Source organism: Sebastes fasciatus, chromosome 10 (assembly GCF_043250625.1).
Source record: "Sebastes fasciatus isolate fSebFas1 chromosome 10, fSebFas1.pri, whole genome shotgun sequence".
In the NCBI taxonomy this organism is placed as follows: domain Eukaryota; kingdom Metazoa; phylum Chordata; class Actinopteri; order Perciformes; family Sebastidae; genus Sebastes; species Sebastes fasciatus.
The window spans coordinates 8,504,420-8,529,820 of NC_133804.1; the positions used below are offsets into that span (position 1 = coordinate 8,504,420).

At 39.5% G+C, this 25,401-nt stretch overlaps 1 protein-coding gene across 2 annotated transcripts in view; it reads left to right on the top strand.

The window, feature by feature from the left end:
• The first annotated feature begins 3,931 nt into the window (after positions 1 to 3,931).
• Positions 3,932 to 25,401, top strand: part of gabra2b (gamma-aminobutyric acid type A receptor subunit alpha2b) — a 49,181-nt gene continuing 27,711 nt past the window's right edge. The window contains exons 1-5 of one of the 2 annotated variants that reach the window (XM_074647907.1): positions 3,932 to 4,337; positions 4,805 to 4,909; positions 8,498 to 8,613; positions 20,326 to 20,393; positions 24,589 to 24,809. In XM_074647907.1, coding sequence (XP_074504008.1) covers positions 4,839 to 4,909; positions 8,498 to 8,613; positions 20,326 to 20,393; positions 24,589 to 24,809 — 476 coding nt within the window. In that variant the 5' untranslated portion in view covers positions 3,932 to 4,337; positions 4,805 to 4,838. The remainder of the gene's footprint in view (positions 4,338 to 4,804; positions 4,910 to 8,497; positions 8,614 to 20,325; positions 20,394 to 24,588; positions 24,810 to 25,401) is intronic. The other variant, XM_074647908.1, reaches the window with a different exon arrangement.

Here is a 25,401-nt window from a genome sequence, read left to right on the forward strand (position 1 = left end):
ATTTAGTATAATCAAAGTGACATAAAATCACTGTATTGTGAGTTTTTACATCCCGTTTACCTTGTTAACTCAGGAGGATTTCCCTTTCCACGCATCATTTTCTGACACCAGCAACACTGCCCACATAAAACACATAAAACCAGGGGTGACAGTGATGAAAGGGTTACATTTCCATTTTAATAAAATATTTACAGCTACCTTTCAAACCTGGAATCATGTGCTTACCTTCCTCTACATGGACCTGATCAATATGCATTGTCACTCATTGTGCCCAACTGGGACACACTCAGGCCTGGCAGTAGGCTGAGCATGATGCAACATCTTGCAATAAACAATGTGCTGTAAGAGTATGTAACACAGAGGCTAGCAGCAGCGCAAGTCAAACTCAAGTTTAGACGAAAACTAAACATGCACACACAGTTAAAAGCTGGAGTAGGCGGATTGGAGCAAATATGATTAAAAAAAAGTTATTCTTATAAAACGGTCACTGTATCCTGACAGTAGTGCATGAGACAGGTCATCTGAAAAAAATCATATGCCTCTGTGTCCTCCGGTGCTCCTTATGGCATCTGCAAAATTTCACAGACTGGAGGAAAACAACCAATCAGAGCCGAGCTGGAGCCTTGCCGTCTCTGAGCAGCTGTCAATCACTCGCGATAGGCATTACAGTAACAGAATATTGATTCATATTTGATCAGCGCTGCCTAGTTTGACCGTTTTAATCGGAGTTCGCAAGTGATTGACAGCTGCCTCCGTTGAGTTAACAGCCAATAGGGTCACTCTCTCTCTGACCTGTGATTGGCCAACATTTGAATTACAATATGCTGAAAGGTTATTATGGTATTTTTGCCCAATGATGCCCTAAATGTTCTGCTTACTGCCGCTTTGATAGAATAAAGGGGGAGGTTTTGTGTCTTTTGTCCTCGATGTCCTTGCTTTGGCTGGCTGCTTCCTACCTGCCTGCTTTGTTGGACTTGATGACCGGCCCGAGGGTCTCCGTAGAGATGACCTGCCTCATCGATCACCTGTCACAGGTATGGATTAGAGTGCAGATCAATGGGATAGCCTTCCAGTCTGAAGTGTAGCAAAGGAAGGCAGCGACTGCTTGATAATGGTCCGACCCCTGAGGTCCAGTGGTCTGTTTTGATCTGTGTGTGTGTGTGTGTGTGTGTGTGTGTGTGTGAGTCTGAGTACTCACTTCCCTTGCTGCCTCTTAAATCAGGGTATGTGCCGCTTTATCAGTCACCAGGTCTCGTTAATGCTCCGTTGTCCTTTTTTCCAACCTGTCTGAGCATCTGCCACAGTTACCTGCTATACAGCACAAACATTTCTCATTTATTTAAAGGAACAGTGTGTAACATTTAGAGGGATCTATTGGCAGAAATGGAATATAATATTAATAAGTATGTTTTCTCTAGTGTATAATCAACTGAAAATAAGAATCCTGTTTTGATTAGCTTAGAATGAGCCGTTTATATCTACTTATGGACCAGTTCCTCTTCATGGAGCCGGCCGCCATGGTTCAACAGTAACCCAGAACGGACAAACCAAACACTGGCTCTAGATAGGGACATTCGTGTTCGTGTCCTTGGGAATCTTGGTAATCCAGTCATGGAAAGAGTCACCATCAAATTCATAAAAGATATACTGATGTTGCTGAAACATAAACAAATACATTACAAACTTTCTCTGTAAAAATGTATTTATGTCTTCCGTTAAATACATTTTTTTTATTACCACAGACTGACATTTGCCACCAAAGGAACGTCTTATGGAATTTATGGATAATAAAGACTGTATCTATCACATTAGGTGGGCCTTTGTTTTGATTTCTTTACTGGTTTTCATGTGTATTGGTCAATTTAATTGAAAATACAAATAAATATACACATTATTTCAGGCCCACATGTGTGCAACCAATGATGTGAACACTGGTGTTGCATTCAGAAGTATTGTTACACACAGAAAAAGTAGTTACATGTCTCCAATGAAAGACGTCTGTCTACAGCATGTGGTGCTGAAAGAACAGCTCCCAAAGCTTGACATTACAGATGTTGCCCAATTCAAAAGCAAAGCAGGACTAGCTTGAATTGTAATGACGATTTTTATTTTTATTTATTATATTTGTCAGTTTCTGATTTGTGACAATCCAGAGAAATGAGCCTACATGCTGTAAACACTGCAACTACAATTCATGTTTGAAAAGGTTGACTATTTCTACCACAATACACAGTCCTAGCAACAGCAAAGTGTCAAGAGGGCCATCCATTCTCTCTGTGTCCACACACACACACACACACACACACACACACACACACACACACACACACACACACACACACACACACACACACACACAAAACAAAAAAAACAACCTTTTATTAAATCCAATTTATGTTTAGACTGATTTATTGTAAGACCGATATTGGCCATTTCTTTACATTTCAGATATTGGTACAGCAGTGTTAACCAAGAATATGCAATTTTTAAAAATATTCACAACTATGTTTTCATTAGTGTATAATCATCTGCAAACTAAGAATGGTTGTGTTTTTGTTAGCTTAGAATGAGCCCTTCATATCTACCGTCAGCGCCCGATCCATCCCGGCTGCCCGAGCCTTTCTGAGCATGTGCGGGTGTGCCTACCCAGTATGCCTTACGGGAAGATCCGACCCCACTCTGCCTCTGATTGGCTACTGGCTTCTAAACCGAAACGCTAATGGTAGGTAGCCTAGCTATGATAATAACTTCGGAGCTGCCATGGCTGAGGAGAGCGACTCAGTCCGAAGGCAGGCTACCTGGTCTGAACACCATCATATTTTTTCATCATTAAATTCACTTATGAGAATTTCTGAGGCAAGAAATGAATTATTTAGATTTAGAAATATTGGCATTTTTACGAAAAGTGATTGACGTTTTCGGACCTTCGTGGTTGAGTCGCTCTTCTCAGCCACGGCAGCTCCAAAGTTCCGGTTAGCATCATAGCTGGGCTACCTACTGTTAGAGTTTAGGGGTTGGTCTTCCCACAAGTCATCGTGGGTATGCGCACCCGCACATAGCGCAGGACGGATCGAGCAGCCGGGACGGATCGGGCACTGAAATCTACATAGGGAGCAGGTTCTCTTCACGTAGTCCGTCATGTTGCTCTTCCACATTTCTACAGTAGCCCAGAACGGAGAAACCAAACACTGTCTCTAGAGAGAGCCTTTCACGTTTTTATGTTACCTGAAGGCCACCGTAGTTGTCCGACACGCTTATGAAACTGCGGTGACGCGAGCCTCAGAGTGCGAAACCGCTGTACCGCCAGCCGCCGTCTGATGTCTTCCATTGCTCCTAAAGTAGAGTTATTATGGTAAGGATGGCCTCTGAGCGAGGCGAACGGCGTTCCCGCTGTTTTACACTCGGCGGCTCACGTTACAGTAGTCTCGGTAAGGGAGGAGTGAGCAGAGGGGTACTCAGTTGGTTGCAATCTGCAACCACAACACTAGATGCTGCCAAATCATACACACTCTACCTTTAATCAGTATTTCAGTGGAGAATGTTGTGTCCATTGGTCTAATTGATGTTTTAAAGATTTAACCATTCCAGTAAATATACAAGTCCAGATTATCAGATCATTTTTTAATGTTGAAAATAAAATAAAATAAATAAAATAAAGGCTCTGGTGAGTGTTGCACATATCAAAACATATCTCACCCAAAATGGTTGAACCCATGGGATCCATTTCTAAACATATATCATTTCCATCAATGATACAATGAAGACTGAGTGTTTTGCATAATCAATAAAGCACTGATATATTGTCTGTGAGTGGAAACAACGTTCATTAACATCCTCACATTCCAAGGTGTGGGCTGCAGGAGGCTCAGTGCATACCAAACTACCTCTAGGACCCAGTGTTTCTCCTCCTCAGCCTTTGTAGTTTTTTTGTGTGGAGATGAGGGAGACTGAGATGTGCTTCTTCTTGCTTATCACGATTCACATCGAGCTTTTTTACCAGCTGAGGGGGATGCTGAACAGGGCGATTTGAAGCCAGGATCAGCTCCCACAACTGCTGCTTTTTAATTTTTTTTAAAGCTTTTATTTCATTTTATTTCCATCTCATCATTATTACACATATATTTTTTTTACATTTTTGGGACACTATGAAAGCTTGTGCATTTCGGGTGCATTCCTGCTGCTGGCTGGGACTATGATTTATCAATGCTCGCAGCTTTGTTCTCATGACACACTTGCACTCATTCAGTCGCATCAAAACAGGAGAGAGCGGTGATTTCTCTTTAACTTTCTTGCATCTTCGACGATTCCAGCTGCAGCAGGTACTTTCTGCACTTGAGGTGAGTCTGTTTTTTTTTTGTTTTTTTTTGTTAAATCTCCCCCCCTCAGACACAAAGGAAATTTGATTATTATTTATTATTATGTGGGGAGATGCTGGAAAGCGTGGGAGAGGAGCTTGATCCTACATTTTCTCTCTCATTTAATTGAATATTTCTGCATTTAATGATTTTTAATTTTTTTTTTAATTGTGTCAATTAATGATACAGCTTCAGATCGGTGTATACTGACATGTACAGTATTTTTGGTAACAGTAATGTTCAGTGAGTGGAGGCGTGTGGACGTGTCAGTGAATACTAATTGCTGTCAGTAGCTGTCTCTGCTGCCTCTTCTTCTTGGTGTTTTTTTTTTTTTTTTCGCCTGCTGAAGGGAATCCCCCAGAAAATGAGTGATGGACATAATGACTGACTGTATGGGTCACATTAAAATCCACCGGCATGTTAAACTGAGCCTCCTCCGTTCATTGCAGTTCATTCCTGCTGTGTGTAGGTGTTGAAGCAGCCATGTGGAGCAGAGAGAGCGCTCCTCCACTCCTCGTCTGCCTGCTGGCGCTCACAGTTCTCTGGAATACCAGGTGAGTCTTTTTGAATGGGTTGGCCTCGGAGCGATGATAGGCTCATGGTGTACGAGCTGTAGGCCGAGGACCAGTCTCTGTGTGTCTCTGTGTGTCTCTGGGGGACGGACAGGAGGTCTCCATTTATCAAGTTTTTATCACACCGGACTCATTATCAGTGGACGCTCAATGCGCAGGAGGGGAGGCAGTTTACAGCCTTCAGGAGCCTCAGTCTGACCATAAAAACAACCCGCAGGGCTTGTGGGTAATTATCTAGCCTATTGTTTAGTAGCTACTATTTCTAATGTAGGCCTAAAACCATCCATCTTGGTTTAAGGTTATTTGAAATTCCATAGAGCTTGAGTTTTATTGTCCATAACAGGGTTGTAAAAATGGTTGTTTTAATAGCCTTTTCTAATTTTGGATAATAGCTACAGCCAATAATAAACCTTGAAATGCAATTTTGTGACCAGCTGGCCTAATTTACAAGGAGAATGCAATCAATAAATAGTATTTAAATCATATAATTAAAATATATATATATGAGGCCTAATTGCTTTACATTTTTAAATTTTTTTTTATTCAACCTTTATTTAACCAGGTAGTACTCATTGAGATTAAGAATCTCTTTTGCAAGAGAGACCTGGCCAAGACAGCAGCATTTAAACATACATTAAAGTTTCAGATGCCACAACATAAAACAAATGCAAAATAAACACATAGCATAATATCATACAAAACACATTAAAATCAAGTGTTTGAAGCCAACGTTAAAGTGGAAATATTCAGAAACACAGACAGCCCCCGATTAAAATTGCGTGAATTCCTGAAAATGTGTCTAACTAACGCCTTCATTTTTTACTACAGACAGGCAGGCGCCCACTGTTCTATCAGAGGACATCTCACATTATCACCTCAGGTGTAAAGGTGTCTTTTGATAGCCTGTTGGGAGTGACAGTTTAGGTCATTTGAGAGCTCACACCAGAGGACGGCTGACAAGAGGAAAATAAAGAAACAGCCAGATGTCAGAAGCATGAGAGACAATTTAAAAAAAAAGCCCACTGAATTCATTATATCTATTATGTCCCCACCAGGCTACTGTAGATTCTAAAAACGTTTCTATTGTCTAGCGCTTGGCTGTGTGACGTTTTCACGGAAAAGGTTTCAAAAGCACCTAGGTGTAAATAATACAATTAATTGCATCAGAATTATGCTTTGCTGCTTTCGATTTAGGGTGCTGGTATTATAAGCAAAGAATGTACACTGCCAAGAAGTGAAAGTGCATTGTTCGTTCCATTGCGACATCAGCGCCCATCAGCAAAGCTACGCTTCTGCCATTTCGGACTGAAAGCGACTACCGGATGCCAGTAAAACATCGGCCTAAAAAGTACCGTACAAAATGATTTCTATTCTATTGTCATATTCTATGGAAATGGCCTGTGTTGAACAATTCAATATTATGAATTTAATAAGCATTTTCAGTCCAAATAGCGGCACACCATACCATCTCTTTGCTTCTATACTCTTTGTAATAAGTTAGGCCTAACCAAGCCCCCAGGAAGTGCACCGGTCGTCGACCCCAACTTTCGTAGTGGCCAAACAGCATTACTGCAACTTCCGTGTCAGTCACGTGATGCATTGGGCCCAAAAATACTTTTTCCCATAGACTTACATTGGGAAAGAGATGTCTGTAACTCAGCGGATATTTTTCTTTTAGGTGAATCAACTTCCCAGTACGAACACCTAAATAACCCTTATTTAAATAAATACGTTTTTAAAGTTGTAGAATGAACTAATAGCCGAATCCAGAGTTATTTCCCTTCCTCCGTTCATGTGAATGTGACCCAGACCGAGGCTGGAGCGCAAGCCGTGACGACGGCGTGATGTTGGGACCCTGTGACCGAGTCATGTGATCGAGCGGATGCTACTGCGCATGTTTCATGTGCCCAAGATCGAGCCGAGCCATTTAGGCTTCATGCGCCACTGAGCGACTTTCATAGGAATGAACGGGGCCCCGCCTCCAACGCTGTATCCAGTTCTCTTAAAGGTCCCATATTGTAAAAAGTACGATTTTCACGTCTTTTATATTATAAAGCAGGTTTAAGTGCTTTATAAATACTGTTAAAGTATCGAAGCACTTAATATACAGACAAATACACACAGCCCGTATTCAGAAATTGTGCTTTTGAAACAAGCTGATATCTGTCCATATGTGATGTCACAAATATACAATATTTAGACCATTACACGGTTTTAAACGTAAACATTCTAAATGTGTCCCAGTTTATTCCTGTTGCAGTGTATGTGAATAACATCAGCTGACAGGAAGTAAACATGGACCCAAACTGTTGCTTAGCAACGCAATTCTGTTGCAATTCCATTTAAATGCACTAAAACGGAGCGTTTCAGACAGAGGGTGAATACAGTTATATTCAGGCAGACAGTATGAGGAAAATAAAGTTGTTTTTTTAACATTACAGCATGTAAACATGTTCTACTAGAAACCCAAAATACAAGTATGAACCTGAAAATGAGCATGATATGGGACCTTTAATACAGCCATGGTCCTAACTGGCTCACTGTCACAAACTGGAACAATGGAGTACTTTAAACATCCATGCTTGAATAGAGCAGAGCTTGGCAGCCATTTTGCCATTGGTTTATCGAAACATCTGTCCCCAAGTGTGAGATAGTTTTCAGAAATTCCTGATATTTTTAACTTGACAACCAGGAGGATAGATATGTCTGTATGACATGACATGAACACAGCATAATTAACTCTCACAAAAAGGCACGAGTATCTGTAATGGTTATGTATGAGCTGATATAGATAGGAAAATGTCTTCAGAAAACTATAGCAATGTAACCCACTTTTTTCAAGCTAACATTTCTAATTTAGCTGGCTAACTTCCTGAAAACTAGCTAGTTGTTAGACAGCTAACGTTTCCTACATCTGCTAATGTACATTTGATGCTAACAGAGCCTAAAAATATGCTGGCTGTTTTAACATTAATATGTGTAATTTAAACTGTGGCGAAGTATGTTACTGTTGCTACATTAGAGAACATACTGAGAAACTAAATATTCCTAGTCTTTGAGGTTGTAACATTATAAGTAGGCTACATTAATCTAACACTTTCTCTGATGGTAATTAGAGGACTTATGGTCCAAACAGAAAATACCCAGATGTGTAAAATGATTAATATTGTATACACAGTCCCTGCTTTAAAGTAAAAACCTGTGGCTGTTACACCAGTGCTGTTGACGGTGGTGAATATCTCGAGCTTTAATGTAGGACCTTATCTGAATTTATTTACCATGAATCTCTAGCTCTGATTACATTTGCATATTCAGTTGTGTTTTGGCTCCACGATCAGATGGCTCACAAATGTTCTGCCTTGAACTGGGTCATCCATGTGGATGAGAAACAATGTGTATGTGTGCGTCTGTGTGGGCACGTATGAAGTCTCTGCCAGATAATAACGACCCCTTTTTTTAATAAATCAGGTCTCTGTGGAAAACACAGTTATTAAACTTTAATGAAACAAATTCCTGTTTGTTCAAGTGTCCCTTGGCTGGTCATGTTGTTATTGTGTGTCCGTCGACTAGGTCAGTGAATGCCGATACCACATCTGATGCCTTTAAAACCAACATCACCCTGTTCACACGGATCCTGGACAGCCTGCTGGATGGATATGACAACCGTCTACGGCCAGGGCTTGGGGGTAAGGAAATGATCTACTATCCTTGGATGACCAGAACTTTATCATTTAATATCTATACTTTTTACATAAACTATCTAACTCCTGAGCTCCCATTATGAAACAGCACGTGTGTCATTTTTTAAACAGTTGATGGCTCATTTGAAGTGAGAACACTTCATTTAACATCAGATTTGTAGCACTGATATAACCTTTGGCAACAATTCCCTCAAGAATAAACTGACAAACACACTCTGTGCACAAAACATATAGGTTATATAACACTCACTCCACTTCCTGGAAAGTCACAGCAGCCAAACTGGCCACATTTAACCCTGCAGAGGGCTACATTCTCACTTGAATTTTTCCCAGAAAATGCCCGCTGATTTTGTCAGATATTGGAGGAAATAAAGTGTGGTTGCCGTGTCAGTTTGGTTGTGCTGCATGGTTGTGATGCTAGTTTGACTGTAGAGACATGGTTGAAGGGATGGCAAAGTAATATGTTGGAGCTTTGGGAATTCTGACTGGATCTTTCTATCATCCATCTTAGATTATATATTTTTAAAGGAGCAGTTTGAGTAAAATGTAGCATTGATTTTGTTACCAGATGTTTGCACTCTCAGGTGCACAGCCTGTCTGTCATTATTGACACGATGGTTAGTGTTGATTCAGTGGGAATCTGCCAAGCCACCACTACACTCTAATTGGTCAGAGGATGTTATGGCACATCTCAACCTTGAAAGACTTAAAAATACTCCTCAAGAGGTCAACTAGGAGAAAAGCATTTTGTCTCCTACATTGATTGCAATTTTGCATTAAAACATGACCCCCTTTCCCACCCAAACCCTCAGTGTATCTGGCAGCTTTGTGTGTGTCTATGTACTGTATATATATTAGGGCTGCACGACTGTGGCCAAAATGATAATCCCGATTATTTTGATGAATATTGAGATCACGATTATTCATCTTGATTATTCATTGATATTAGCGACAAAACTATATTATATTTGATTGCACTTTTACATTTAAGTAAACGGAGCACTGCGCGCAGCAGGTTTATGATCGTCGTAATGAAGCCGGCGCGAGGTGCGCACGCCACAAAATTACACCAACGCGGCTTTTGCGCAAGTTGTCACAATGCTTGGTCGGGCACCTCTGAATTTTTGTAACTACGCGCACTTCGCTTTTTATTTCAACATGGACGCCTTCGAAGGAAAACTGGTCGAGCAGGTTTGCCTATACAGACATCTCTACAACGGTTCATTGAGAGACCACAGGGACAGTAACATGTCATTAAATTCTTGGAAAGAAATAGGCAACACACTGGGGAAAGAAGAAGCTTTTTGCCCACGATTTCCGGTAACGTTTGTTGACTTCTTGCTTATCCACAGACTATTTTGTTTGTACGGCACCTGGCGTTTCGGAGCATATTGCAATTAAGAATGTGCTGAGCATAAATGCCTCTGTGCATGCTCTTAGCGTGCGCCACGGTGCCACACGCAAGTATAAACAAAGCTTGACAGCTCCCCAAAAGTGAAGCCCCCTGGTGGCTAGCTGTTACTTTAGAAAGTGCTTGATTTTATACGTCGATATCGCAGTCGATCATGTCTATTTAATTGTGGGAATCCAAAATTGTGATCTCGATTAATATTCAATTAATTGCGCAGCCCTGGTATATATATATAATTTTATTAGTAATTGTGCATTGGATATATTTTCTTAATGGAAGTTGCGTGTCGTGACTTATGTCATGTTGTGATATGAGTAAACGTACATGTTGGAAAAGTTCAACAAAAAAATTTAAAAGTGAAATATTTAATCATAAAATATAATCATACAGTGCATAATATACAATACTAAAATGTGATTTTCCTGAGCTTCTGTGAGGTTTGATACATTTGAAGCTATATGAGCGTGATAGGCTTCAATATTTTTCACTCTCTGCACAAGATGGTGCATTTTGTGTGCCGATGACAATCACGTCTTCTCAGTGCGCCACAGTGCTTCCCTCTCCATCCTCACCTCTCCCGTCATCCTCCATGTTTGGCATCTCATTTCCAGCTGGCCCCTCACCCCAAAGCTGAGCTCCTCCCTCAGGATTTGGTTCCATTTGAAATTCAAATTCCTGGGGCCATCAGCCCAGTCCAGGAGCTGCCATATGGGGAAACAGACCTCCTTTAGCTTGGCAGTGCTCAGCCTGTACAACTGGACCTACAGTAATGGTGCTGCTAGCTTATTTACTGTGTAGGAAAAGCATAAAGGTTTGGCCTATTACAACACTGCAGCTCAGTATCTTACTTTAGAGATCTTTAATGTTCATATTCTTAGAATTTTCTGTCAAATATGGTTTATGCACCAAAGTTTATACTTAATGCGTCCCTAGAAAATATATATATACTGAGTATATTTCTTGACATTTGGCCCTGGCACTTTTGACACGATTTTTATAGTCTATTGGAGATTTACAGGCTGGAATCTACACAACTTTATTGATTTAAACTACATTAACTAATGATTCTCCTGATCGTGTTACAGGCAGACTTAGGGGAGATTTTGCGATTTGAAATAAAAACATATAAATAAAACATTCCGACATAAATTAGACACTTTCATCCAAAGTGTCTTACAGTACCATGAGCACATACATTTTTATTAGATTTAGCCCCGGTGGGAGCCAGACTCCCAACACTCCAGATGTAGCTGCACACACTGTACCCATTAACATCAAGGAGCCGAATTCAGTCTAAGAACAGAAAAACGACATCAGATGGAGTTTTCCACATCGTACACACATTAGATCTTTATGTCTCATCTGTGGAAAAAACATGTGAACGCTTCGTTGAGCCTTAGTTTATAACATGTTTGTAATGGCTGAAAAAGCACCTCCTCACAGCTGCATGAGTGTGTTCACTCAGACGTATACAGTACAGTATATTCTGGGATACAGAGTCAGTCTCTTTGAGTGTTTTCATGGTTCAAGTAGTGTGCCATAGCCTGAATCACAATGTATCTAACATATACTGCATGTAATCTCTCTCTGTATGAAACTTCAAATATTCAATCGTTTATTTACAGCATCATGACAACATTACTTCATACACACAGTGTATTACAAAATGTATTTAGCCCCACAGTCATTTGTCTTCTTCTCCCACATCTTTGTATTTTACTCTTCTACATGATAATGGACAAAGACATTTTTCAATTCCCTCCATAGAAAACAGCAGTTAAAGACAGCTACAGGGTGTGGACAGAATATCAGGAACACCTGTGTAATGTAATGCAACAAATCCTCTATAGCAAGCAGTGCTTGAAGTAGTAAAAAATAAGTGCTGGTACTCCCCTTATTCACATGTTGTTGCTCCTATTTATTTATTTATTTATTTATTATTATACTTGGTTTAAGCATCTTCTATAGTAGGCCTATACAGTAATATTACAATAATATTACAACTGAAACATTCTAGGGTTAAGGTGGTGTGTTTGTATATTTACTCACAGGGTTAGTAGTTAAAGTGTTCCCTGTGTTATTTGTAGCCTATAGCAGGGTATCACTTAGGAGCAATGTCCCAGTCAGGATGCATTTACATGTTATTGCAACAGGATAAAGAGATACATTCTGAATGGACCATTATTATCACTATAGATAACTCCAAAACAGCTTAAAAACAAAATTTAGTTTGGTTGAATAATTATTTTATTATTCACACATATCACAGCCACCGTCTGAACATTTAATTCTTCTGGAAATGTTTGCCCTGTAAAATCATCTTCTGTAAATCAAAAGAACAGATTCAGAAAACTTTTTAATAATGTTTTATTAAGTATATTTATTCACAACTACAAAAAAAGTTATGACGAACAGTTCACTAATTACAGTATTTTACAAAAGGGACGTGAAGGACGTATTGTATTGATAAATTATAGCAGCGTTGTTCTCGCCCCGCCTCTCCCGTGCTGTGCCGTGCCGTGCCGTGCCGTGCCGTGCCGTGCCGTGCCGTGCCGTGCCGTGCCGTGCCGTGCCGTGCCGTGCCGTGCCGTGCCGTGCCGTGCCGTGCTGGCTCGTCTAGATACTCTTCACAGTGTTTACATACTGTTTATGTTCATACGGCTTGTGCGGGGCGGCGCAAAAAACTCTGGCGCTGTGCCGTTTGATTATAAATCTCTCAGAAGTCCTGTTATGGAGAGGGCAGAAAAGAGTACCAGCAGCTTGTGAGAAGTTCCAGTACGCAAGAAAAAGTCACGGTACGCCAAAGTGTAAAATGAAGAAGTGCTGGTATGGCGTACCGGTGAGTACCGGCCCACTTCGAGCATTGATAACAAGGCCACAAACTACAGCCTAAAAAATAACCACAACACCTCTCAGACACCATAGCCAAAATGAAATCAGTTACAGGGCTGTTACCATAGATTGCATTAGATTGTACACAAACTCCTACGTATATCAAGGTAGAACGTTGAGCTAGTGTTAATATGTTTTTCCTAAGGTGTGCGACATTTAACTCTATCCCAGTGAGCACTCTGCTTTGTCTTAGTGCAGTGAAGAGATGAAACATTTTACAGCTCCCACTGATAATCAGATGATAAAGATGGAGAAGATGAATCTAGGGCAGAGGTTTTCAAGATGAACCCACGTGTCCCCTTGGGGCTACTAGAAGGTTTCAGGGGAGAGAGAAAAAAAACCAACTGTAATCGTTTCAACAATGAATGAATTACCGTGTGGGTTTAGGCCGCACATTTCTCCTGAATTTATTTATAGAGAAAACAATCTAACCACAGCCATTTGATGGCTAAACAGGCCTATTGCTTTCAGAAGCAAAACCTGCTATTTTGCTCCAATATAGAGCCTATAATGTAACTACTGTGGACTAAATTGTAACCCTAACTGGTTTAATCCAGCATTTATTTTTCATACTTGTCCTCTGTTTCAAGCGATGAAGCAATACCAAGCCCTTTTAAAAAATGCAGCAATTGGTTTCTGTCACTTTCACTGAAATCAAGCCAGGCTGCAGAGAGTGAATGCAGAAAGCACAGTTGCTCCCACATCATCATTAGTGTGACTGCGAGGCAGCTCACTTCTGTTCATATTCACACTTCTGCTACTAATTTGTTTTCCACCCCAAAAAATTTTTCATCTAACGCAGACTTCACGCTCAGAGCTATACATTATGTTCCAGCTTTACAGCAAGATTTTTATGTCAAAATCCAACTGATGCTGTTGATTTGTCGTGAATACCAAAAAGAAATGTTGTTGTTGGTTGAGGTTAATTCTCCAGCAGGAGGTGATGAGTTTAAAATTAAGACGAAAATACAAACTCTGAAACACAAGTGAAGTTCTCAGGTCTTAAGTATAACTATATCTTGTTTTGTAAACATCCATCCATGCATCTGTTTAAAGAAGAGGTAACAGGTATATTTAACCCTGACAAGAAATCTTTAGAGCTGCACTAATCAATATTTTTTAGGGCTGTCAATCGATCGATAAATATTTAATTGCATGATTGTCCATAGTTAATCATGATTAATCGCAAATGAGTCGCTCATTTTTTATCTGTTCAAAATGTAACTTAAAGGGAGATTTGTCAAGTATTTAATACTCTTATCAACATTTGAGTCTATGTGGAGGTAGAAGAAAGTTATTGTTGTAGTCTGAGTAACGTGATGTCATATCCACTCCGTATTCATCATATCCATTCCGTATCCGTCAACCAAAACAAACCGCGAACGGCCCCAGCAAGCCGAAACGACAAAGTACAAAATGGCAGAGGGTCCACATGTATACGACCTGCACCCTCACATTTAATTCCAAAATATAAAGAGAACGGAGGACGGGAGAGCTAGCGACAGACTTTGCGACAGGAAAAGTTAGCGGAAGTATACACATGTGACTACGTCCGGTTTTCAAAATAAAATAAGATAAATGGACTTGCATTTATATAGCGCTTTTCTAGTCTTCCGACCACTCAAAGCGCTTTACAATCCAATCCAATGGATCCAATGGATTGGTTGATGTTAACAAAGGGAACTGTATATACAAAATACATATATGGAAATAAGATTGATTGGATTATATTCACCAGAAGTATAAAACATTACTTGTCCCTTATAAATTAGAAAGAAAAAAACACTAATTTGTGAGGGGAATGTCTTTATTCTTTGATTTTTGGGTTGCTGGAAAAAGTTCAATAAATAATGCCTGACAGTGACTGATAGATATGACTTCAGGACATCTCTGACTACATACAAGCTGAAAGTAAAACATTTTTACAGTATTAATTTAGATATTTTCCAAAGTAAAAGTCCCTAGAAGTGTATGATTCAACTTTTTGGTCCATGGTCTAGTGTTAAAAAAGTTAACAAAAATTGCAATAAATCACAATATCGAATCGCAATACTTAAAAATCACAATACATATCGAATTGCCACATAAGTATCGTGATAGTATTGAATCGGGAGATAGGTGTATCGTTCCAGCCCTATTATTCGCTGTGGTGCTCTGATATGTTTTCTGAGTTCTTGCTAACTTGCCTTGTTTAAATGGATATTATTGAATACATGTATGTTGTTTGTACTGTCGGTGATACTGTGATGCCTTTTGGTTGGATTTTGTTTGATTCTTTAAGTGATAATCTTATCGTCAAAGTGACTGTTGCTGCTCATGTAACCAGTAGAGCCACAATATCTGCTCAATCATCTTAAAAAGCTAGCAATGCTAACTATACTGAAACAGCATTTCACCTACAGTACAAGACATCAGGTGTTAAAGACGTTTAATCTGGACTGATGTCATTCGCTCCCCCTGACCCATCCAGCAGTACAACATTGGGATTTTGCTGATGCTCTTTATCTCTGTCCAAACTAGCAAGAGTCAAGTTGACATTTGGATAGTTGCACGGCGGGATGCACAGTCCCCTAACACAGACAGGTTTTGTCTGACCAATTAAACATGGTTCAGCAGGCCCATCTGTACCACACGATTCAGATGATGTGAAAAGCACATGTTTCTGAATGTTCTTGCTGAACAAATGAACTTTAGGTATTGTCCTTGTTCCTATAAATAAGTGTCCTGACGTCCTCCGGCATTAAATGCACTCTGGATGTTTTTAAATAGTAAACACAGATTTTCCCTGAGGGCTGTGCTTTTATAGGTTTGCTACTGTGAGGCTGCATCATTTGTACAGATATGGTTAGTTTTGCTTGCTCCACTCTTGCAAAGCAAATGGACTGGAACTGTCATTTGGTGGTGGATTTTGGTTCTCTACCGACCTCTGTTTATTGTTTATTCTTGTGGTTTTTTGATACAGGGTTGTGATTTTTATACCTCTGCGCCGGCGACATCTGTGGCCGAAAGCATTATGTTTTTGGGTTGTCCGTCCGTCCATCCGTCTGTACCATTCTCATGAAAGCGATATCTCAGGAACGTCTGCAGGGAATTTCTTCAAATTTGGCACAAATGTCCACTTGGACTCAAGTGGACATTTGGACTCAAAAGGTCAAAGTCAATGTGACCTCACAAAACACGTTTTTGGCCATAACTCAAGAAGAAGTGATGACATTTTGGACAGACAAGAATGTAAACTGCAACTTGACTGGTTAGCAGGAGACATACAATCATGAGGAGCTAATTCTAGTTTTACGCCTACTGTGATATAACAAAAATAATTACCTGCACACTCTCAACACTGGTAAATGAATTATTGACAATATAGCAAATGACAACAAGCCTGCATATAGGCCTACATATACTGTATATACAGTATACACACTTACAAAGAACAACAACCAATCCATGAGACCAAGCAAGGGCTATTCAGGTGAAATCCATATAACACACCCACTGTAAATTAATATAAATTACGTCTGTCAATCAGTTGAAATATTCAATCGCGAATAATTGCATGACTGACTATGGTTAATCGTGATTAATGCAAATTAATCACACATTTTTTATCTGTTCAAAATGTACCTTAAAGGGAGATTTGTCAAGTATTTAATACTTTTATCAACATGGGAGTGGGTGAATATGCTGCTTTATGCAGATGTATGTATATACTGTATTTATTATTGGAAAACAATTATCAACACAAAACAATGACAGATATTGTCCAGAAACCCTCACAGGTACTTCATTTAGCATCGATTTCATATGATACCAGTAGCTTTACTCTAGCTTTAAAACTGAGCCTGCTAAAACCTAATTTCCACTAATTTCTTTAACGCATTAATGCATGAATTTGCCAAAAAAAAATAGAAAACAGCACAAATATAGAAGATTTACATCAACAATACAAAACAGTGAAGCAATGCTCTGGAACTCACAAAATATCTAAAGAAAACGTAACTTCTCATCATGACATAGGTCAATAATTTTGTGAAAAAGCACAATACAATATGAAAAAAAACGTAATAGAAAGTGCAAAAGCAAAACTCAAGACCTAGACAAGAGAAATACTAACACAGGATAAATAGAGAGACAGACTACCTATTCGCCAATACAATTGTCTGAATATGCTCATGCAAAAAAATATTTTATTTATAAAAGTATGTTTCTGTGATCAAGAGAAATATTTAAAAAAAAATCTTTTCATTTACATTTCATGGCATTAAGCATTGGCTGTGCCTGTCACTACTCACTATACTGTACACATAATTATATATAGAGGACCAGAGAGTGTGTCAAATGGCACTTATAACATTATTCTCATCTGGTAGTGGTCTAAATGTACCTTTTTGTCTATCTTCATAATGCATGATTTAGTGAGCTTTTAGTGACTATAGGTTTAATACTACTTTTTACATTGCACTCTGGGATGTAATTTGAGTCCAATATTCAAGGTATGATATTCAGACAATAAAAAATGGTAAGATAGACACGCACATCCAGTGTCCGATAGGATGGACGATGGATCAAAGAATTATATAGCAAAATAAAACAGATAGATCTGCACACCAAGTAGCTCCCAATAGAAGGACGCTGAGTTCTGAAGATGAGCCTGGTGCTTGAAACGTCAAAGCAATAAAAATCCTTCTAACAGGAGCTACTTGGAGTGCGGATCTATGTTTTATTCTCTTTATTATGACATTCAGAGACAGCGTGACAAAATAGCTAACACGTGATATAAAGGACTGTAATAGAGAATGATCTCAGACACAGCCATTGAGAAGCTTTTTGTATTAAGGTGCACCCCAACGATAAAATGCACCATAGTGTATCTTTTTACAAGAAGAAGCGGTGCAGTATGACTGCCTTTAGTGTCAAACATGGTTTTTACTGAGATGGTGTTTCATGTGTGGCTCCACAAAGAGCATTTCTCTTTAAATAAATCAAAGTAATGGAGGCCTCAGTGAGCCACAGTAAAAACCTAATCATTTTAAATCAGCCTGATTCACATACAAAGGCCTGGTTTACATAAATAAATGCACCCCACCGTATGCCCTGCTAAATGGATTGCACCTATTACCTGGCAACCCGCTACTTCGTCTGGATTTACATTACCTTATGAATAAGAAAGCATTTTCATAATACGTCCTGTTAGAGGGACATGAATGGCGGCTCGCCTCGCCATGCACGAGAGCACTTTACTTAGGAGGAGTAATGATCTCTTTAGATTGCATGTGAGATGCCGTTTGCTATGTAGTACACAGTGTAGAGTAAAACGTGAAAGCTTTTTGAATTGACCGAGCATGAGAGATGGAGCTTCAGTAATTATTGAAAGAGACGGAGTGTAGAGAAAGCAAATGGACCTGATGCAACAGCGCTGATGCGCGCAGCACAATATCACTTGAATAGGAAGCATATGAGAGCTTTGCTCTTCCTATCTGTCACATCAGTGTGAACATTTAGGACAAATTTTATACGCTTAAAATCACGCTGTGGCTCACTAGATCTAATCTTACAGGAGTTGCCTATGAATTGGCTCACACAGGTCACGTATAGGTGAACAGAGTCTGTACACAACTCATCTGATTGACTGAAAGAAATACGATGGATGTATCAGCAACAAATTATTAGTCATTCTTCATGCATCGTTGGATGGTGTATAACCTTAAGAAAAAAAACAGCTATTCAGAACATAATGTGTTTACTCACTAAATTCTGTTGACATTCCTTCCTGTCTGATATTTAAAGCTTCAGTAGGCAGAATGTTTTTGGCATCATTGGGCAAAAACTCCATAATAATCCTTCAGTATATTGTAATTCAAGTGTTCTGAGAGAAAACTAGACTTCTGCACATCCACAAATCTAGCCCGTGAAGGGAGACTTTGGCCAATCACAGGTCGTTTCAGAGAGAGAGCGTTCCTATTGGCTGTTCATTCAACGGAGGCAGCTGTCAATCACTCACAAACTCCGATCAAACGGTCAAACTAGGCAGCGCTGATCAAATATGAATCAATATTCTGTTACTGTAATGCCTATTTCTCGCTTACATTTTTTTCAGAAACTTCTTGTAGTGTACTGTTTAGCTGTAAAATGAGAAAGTTTGCTCCGGCTGGTGGGCGGTGCTTGGTATTTCCTCAACTGATCTCATCATGGCGGCCGGGTCACAAACTTTCTAATTTTACAGTACACTACAAGATGTTTCTGAAAACATTTGAGGTGAGAAATAGGCATTACAGTAACACAATATGAATTAATATTTGATCAGCACTGCCTAGTTTGACCGTTTGATCAGAGTTTGCTCCAGATCGGCTCTGATTGGTTGTTTCCATTCGGTCTGTGAAATCTTGCAGATGTCATTAGGAGCACCGGAGGACACAGTGGTGCATGACTTTTTTCAGATTACCTGTCTCATGCACTACAATCAGGATATAGTGACATGACGTTTTATAAAAATAACTTTTTTTTAATCACATTTGCTCCAACCTGCCTACTCCAGCTTTAAGCCATGCTCTTTGAGATCAGTCCTAGTTGATTCACCAGTGGTAACATCAAATGCGATTTAATACTACAGCAAACACTCATTGAGCAGCTACTTTGTCAGAAATACAACAGAAGATCAACTGGTGTTTCTGTTCAGCCAAACTAATGTCTGTTGTTTTGATAAAGACGTCAGTCAATAATTGCCCATTTTACATCGTGCCACGATCTGCGTAGCGAACAGTTTTCCACACAACAGCAGGGCACAGTAACGTTGGTTTCCTGGCTGAGGAGGTGTGCAGCGTGTCTCCAGCTCCATTACTTTCTGCAATATTTAACTGATCTGAAATGACCATGTCTTGTTTTGTTGGCTCCATTTTTTGATGAGCGATTGGTGTCAGCGCTAGTCTTGGCAAATACAAATACATACATTGTCTTTCTTGTTACTGCTTCACAATAAAAGCCTCCCTATGTTTTGCCAGTTGAATGCTTTTAATGTGAAGCAGTAGCAATAGAAAATGTTGGGTGTTCATTAATAGTAACTTATTACAGCTCTAATAAGGTTGAAGGACAGTAAAGTCAGTTGTGCGTAGGTAGGTGATGTGAATGGCTGACTCTGCCACTAACAATGAAAATTACTATTTACTTCACGTTTAACACATTAAATCGATGTTGCAGAAAAAAATGATGACAGTAGATAGTGTAAAAAAATTAGGTTTTATTTTATGAAAATCTTATAACTTAGTAACTTTAAAGTCATTGTCAAAATATATATATATTCTCCACTTCAATGCATTTTAACTTTATTTTTTTTTTGCAGTATTTTTTTTACCTTTTTGGTGTTTTGATGTCTCTGATTATTGTTGTCTCTTATCCAGACAGGATAACTGAGGTGAAGACAAACATCTACGTCACCAGCTTTGGACCAGTTTCAGACACAGACATGGTGAGTGTGGATATTGGACTTTTTTAAATTATTGTGTTTAATTATTGCTGCTGTATAAACACTCAGAGAACAACACCACTCCAGAGGACGGCCTTGAACTCCCTGTTCACATTTTAAGGAAGAAAAGATGCTTTATTTTTAGAATCATTACGGCTTTCCCTCCTTTCATAATTGCGTCATCTCCCTCTCCCCACACTCACCACAATACTGAAGTGGGACGACACTACAGCACGATGTCTATTCATCTGACAATTTTCATCTTATAAATTATTGAAAGTCCTCTTGTTATTCAAGCCACTCCTTTGTTTATCCTGGGCTTTCCTGTTTATCATTCTGAAACATGCGCCCACCCTCACATCATATCATCAGCGTCCCTTCTATTGTTGAAGACCCATTTTCCAAGTGATTGATCTATTGATTTAGCAGTTATGATGTCGGAGTTCAATGCAATGGCCTCTGAATGATATGTAAACTAGAAGGCACTCAGTTAAACATAAAAACACCACTTATGCGGAGCAGGTCTCGGACACAGAATAATAAGACTAAAAGATAGAAATTATCACATGGAGGAAATCCCAGATCCAGTTCACCACCCACATCTGATCGACTAATTCACCCGAGGGTGATCCCTCCACTAAAATTCAGCAAATCATTCCTGATGTCTCTTTTTTTAAAAACCTTGCAAACAAACAGATGGACAGATGACAGGGCTGAACACATCATCTCCCTCAATTTCACTAGCAAAGGTCATCAAGCCGAGAAGTAAGCCACTAATATATCAGAATTTAAGAAGTCCATGCGGTATAATCATTTCACTGTATATTCAGGTTTGAAAAAGTATATTATTATTAATTCATAAGTCAAATTAACACTTATGGTTGAAAACAATAGAGATTTATTGCAGGTTCTAGTCTCGCAAAGCCTGAAATATATTCTCCTCTGACCTGATTGATTTATTCAGATGCTGTAGAGCCACTCAGCTGATTGCTGAGGTGGCCTACCTTATAGGATTTATAGGATGTCTACTGACAGCCAAAGCTGGAAAATGAAAGAAATATAATTGGTAGAAGAAGAAACAGAATGAAACATACTGCGTTTAGCTTCAAAAGAGCATTGGCCAAACAAAGAGGTCTCTTTAAAATTTGTGGCAAAAACGCTTTATTGTCTTTGGCTGCAGTGTTATACAGTGGAACATACTAGCTGGGGTCTGTGTAGTTACACCATGCCTTAAAGGATAATTCCCTTTACTACAACTTTTGGCGATCAGTTTTATAGGCTACAGTAAGTCTGGAGATGCTCTGTGTTTTATGTGTCTCTCAATATTTTGCAACCTCCCCACCCTGCCTGTGGCACTCAGTCCTAAAAGCCCATTTGTTAATACTGAAGACATGAATCTTTAAACAAGGAGGAAACAGGAGGTAGCGTAGTAGTGCATTTGCTGAGGGACTATTTTCAGTGACGGAGTAAAACACATTTGGCCAGTGAGTATTTATGGCAGGACGATGTTGTATGTGAGATTGACTCAAACTAAACAACAGTGCCCATGTTCACCATAATGAAGGAACAGTGCAATAGCGTGGCTAAATCACATGTTTTTAGCCATTTCTGGACAAAATTAGAGGTCTATAGTGCTCAACAGTGAGCTCCAACGGCTCTGGTTTCCCATTCATTCACTCTATTGACGTTTCAGAAAATCCTTAAATAACGAGCCTTAATCATGGAACCAAGCCAACCAGCTACGAGATGAATCAAGACCATAAATCATATGATTCGGAGCAAAAAACACATTGGATAATGGGAAAAAAAGGCAATGGTTCAAGATAATATTTTAAAAGTGAAAGAACTACTCATCCCATAATCCATTGTGAATGGCGACTCACCGCTTCTGGAAACTCACGAAAAACGAACTGTTGTCGATCTAAAATAAAGACAGATTCAGCAGCTGCATGCCTAATTTCTCAAATACTTTCAGAAACACATTTTAGTGAACTATTTTTGTCATATAAGAGAAAGTTTCCAAACAAGCCACCATGTTGGCCCGGTTTGAAATCCGGGAGCAGATCACGGACCAGCACGTACGAGCGCGTTTGAGCACGTACCCCCACTAGCTGTTTTGCGGTTGCAGCACACATTTCCATGGTAACAGCAAGCTACACTAATCAGAGATGCCGCTGTTGGATTTAGGATTGTGGGTAGTGTAGTACTTCTCCATGACATTGCAAATAAAATATGTTTTTCTTAAAATAAGGTTGATATCATATGGACTTGTGGCTTCTACAGGAGTATATACCATCGTTTCACAATCCCATAGCTCGTGGTGAGTCTACCTTGGATGGTTACGACATTATGGCTAAATCTGCAATTCAGAATATGAATGGGATTTTCACTTCCGTAACTTCACCGTTGAGCTTTATGGCACAGAATAATAAGCAACATCAGGCTTAGCTACAGACAAGACTTCTTAGTAGGATAGATTAATTGTTGGTTTTGGTCTTTTCATGGGATTTGTTGACAGTCATAAAAATATGAATTATCACCAAATGTATCCTTTAAACTGACCCTCAGGTGAGTCTGAATTATCTGGAAGGGAAAACAAAGGCAAAATGGTCATATTATATCTGTTTCTGTTTTAAACATCTATTACAGTTTAAAACCAACTTCCTGCTTCAACTGTGACCTACTGTACTGGACCATACTGTGTTTACTTGTGCAATGGGAGATTATTAGTGATATTTTAGGTGCATTAATTTTCACTTCAAATTAAATGTTTAAGATGAATTAGCTTTACAGTTGGCCTGTTTACAAAATGTCTGATCACCTTACTGCTCATATTTCCTGCCTTGATATATTTGTTGGAGCAATGTTGCCGTGTTCCCAGATCTCAAGTGCTTTAGTGGCTAAAATAGTTATCATACCCGATACAGAAGATGGCCAAAACTATGAAAACAAGACCCAAATTATAATAAACCTTTACAGTAATTAACTGCTGCTACGCCCTAAAACAGTGGTTCCCAACCTGGGGTCCGGGCCCAGAGGTGCCAAAGATCACCGGGGGGTACGCCAGGACTTGTCTGCTCTGATGTTGTCAAAATTAGATTTGCACATGTATAACTAAAATCATAAAAACACGTTTACTGGATAATTTATACAAAAGTCTGTATAAAAAACAACTTTAAAAGTTTGTTTGTTTTTTAGTACTTCGTAGGCCACATTCCGTTCAAACACGGTATTTCTGCACAGTTGCAGATAAAAATCAGGCTACAATAATATTATTAGTATTATACTATATGTAGAATTAGATTCCAGCAGTGGCTGTGTTTCAGACTTGTGTGATCCAAACATTTTCAATAACTCCAGAGCGTTATAAAGTCCAGGTTTATTTGAAAAAGATGGATGTAATCATTTCCATTTCACAACATGTTTTTATCTCACAAAATATTTTGTTTCAATCCATATTTGTTGGCGTTTATCTGACAAGTTATATTCATTAGAGAAAGTTAATTTAAGAAAAAAAAGACTAACTCATTTTATACACTGAAACACCTTATTCAAATTGTAAATTATGGATTACGGTGGGGGGCTCAGCTTTCCTTAGATACAAGCAGGGGGGCCTTGGAGGAAAATAGTTTGGGAAGCACTGCCCTAAAAGACAGTCTTGAGTTTTGGTTTCAGTGTCCCACGATCTAAATGTCAGAGGCCTTTCAACTGTGACGGGAAAAAAAACACTCTGGAGGAATTTATCTCCCTCTCACTCGCTGTGTGTGAATCACACAAACACACACACTTGCTCTCACACGTACACACATTTCACAGAGCAGCGCTTTCTGCCCTAAATCCTTTCTCGTGCGTGGTTTCTTTTGACAACAGAGGATTGTAGGTCAAGGGGCTGTCTTGGCCTCAGAGCCGGCTTAGGAAAGCACCGACTCAGAGAGCTGAGAGGAACACGCAGAGACGCAGGCCTCACCTTGATGGAGCTTTGACAAATAGAGAAAGCCATTCAGTGCACAGGTTTTAAAGTGGCAGAGGAAGTCAGTCGTGAAGAGCTGCTGCTCGGAGGCTCCGATAGAACAGGGCAGCAGAAAGTGTTTTTCTGTAGAAATTGGACTCATTTTCATAAAGTGGAAAAGTTGAAGCATAAAAATAGAGTAATAGTACAGTTTGATTATTTATTCATTTAACCCTCTCTGCCCCACAGGAGTACACTATAGACGTTTTCTTCCGGCAAAGCTGGAAGGATGAGAGGTTGAAATTTCATGGACCAATGAATATTCTGCCCCTCAACAACCTGATGGCGAGTAAAATCTGGACTCCGGACACCTTCTTCCATAATGGGAAAAAGTCCGTGGCTCATAACATGACCATGCCTAATAAGCTGCTGAGGATCAAAGATGATGGGACGTTGCTGTACACCATGAGGTAATTCAAGTCCCAGGAGCATGTCTGAAGACCGTCACAAAGTTGTGTTTGTGTATGATGTGATGAGGTGGATTGAAAAGAATAGTTTGAAATCGTAGGTAAAATGATTATTTGCTTTCTTACTGAGAGTTAGACAAAGACGATTGACACCATCCTCATGTCTGTATGCTAAATATGAAGCTGCTGCTAGCAGCCCATTAGCTTAATAGACACAACAACTAACCATAATATCTCTATAAATACATGTATGATCAAATTGACTGGTGACGGTTATGGAAAGTTAAAGTTACATCTCCTCTCTCGTACAATTCCCAAACCTCCGGCTGCGACTACTTCCCTCAGAGGAGCTGTCAATCCAGCTGTCAATCATGACGCCCCACCCCCTTTTTATAGCATTAAATAACTCATTAAAACCAAGTTAACACTTGAACATACATCATCGTGATAAGAACTACCTAAAATGACAGAAACCATCCACTAACATGGATTTATGAGCTTTACTGCAGCCAGCCACCAGGGGGCGATCGAGCTGTTTTGGCTTCACTTTTGGGGAGCTGTCATGTCGTCCATCTTTACAGTCTACATGGTACAG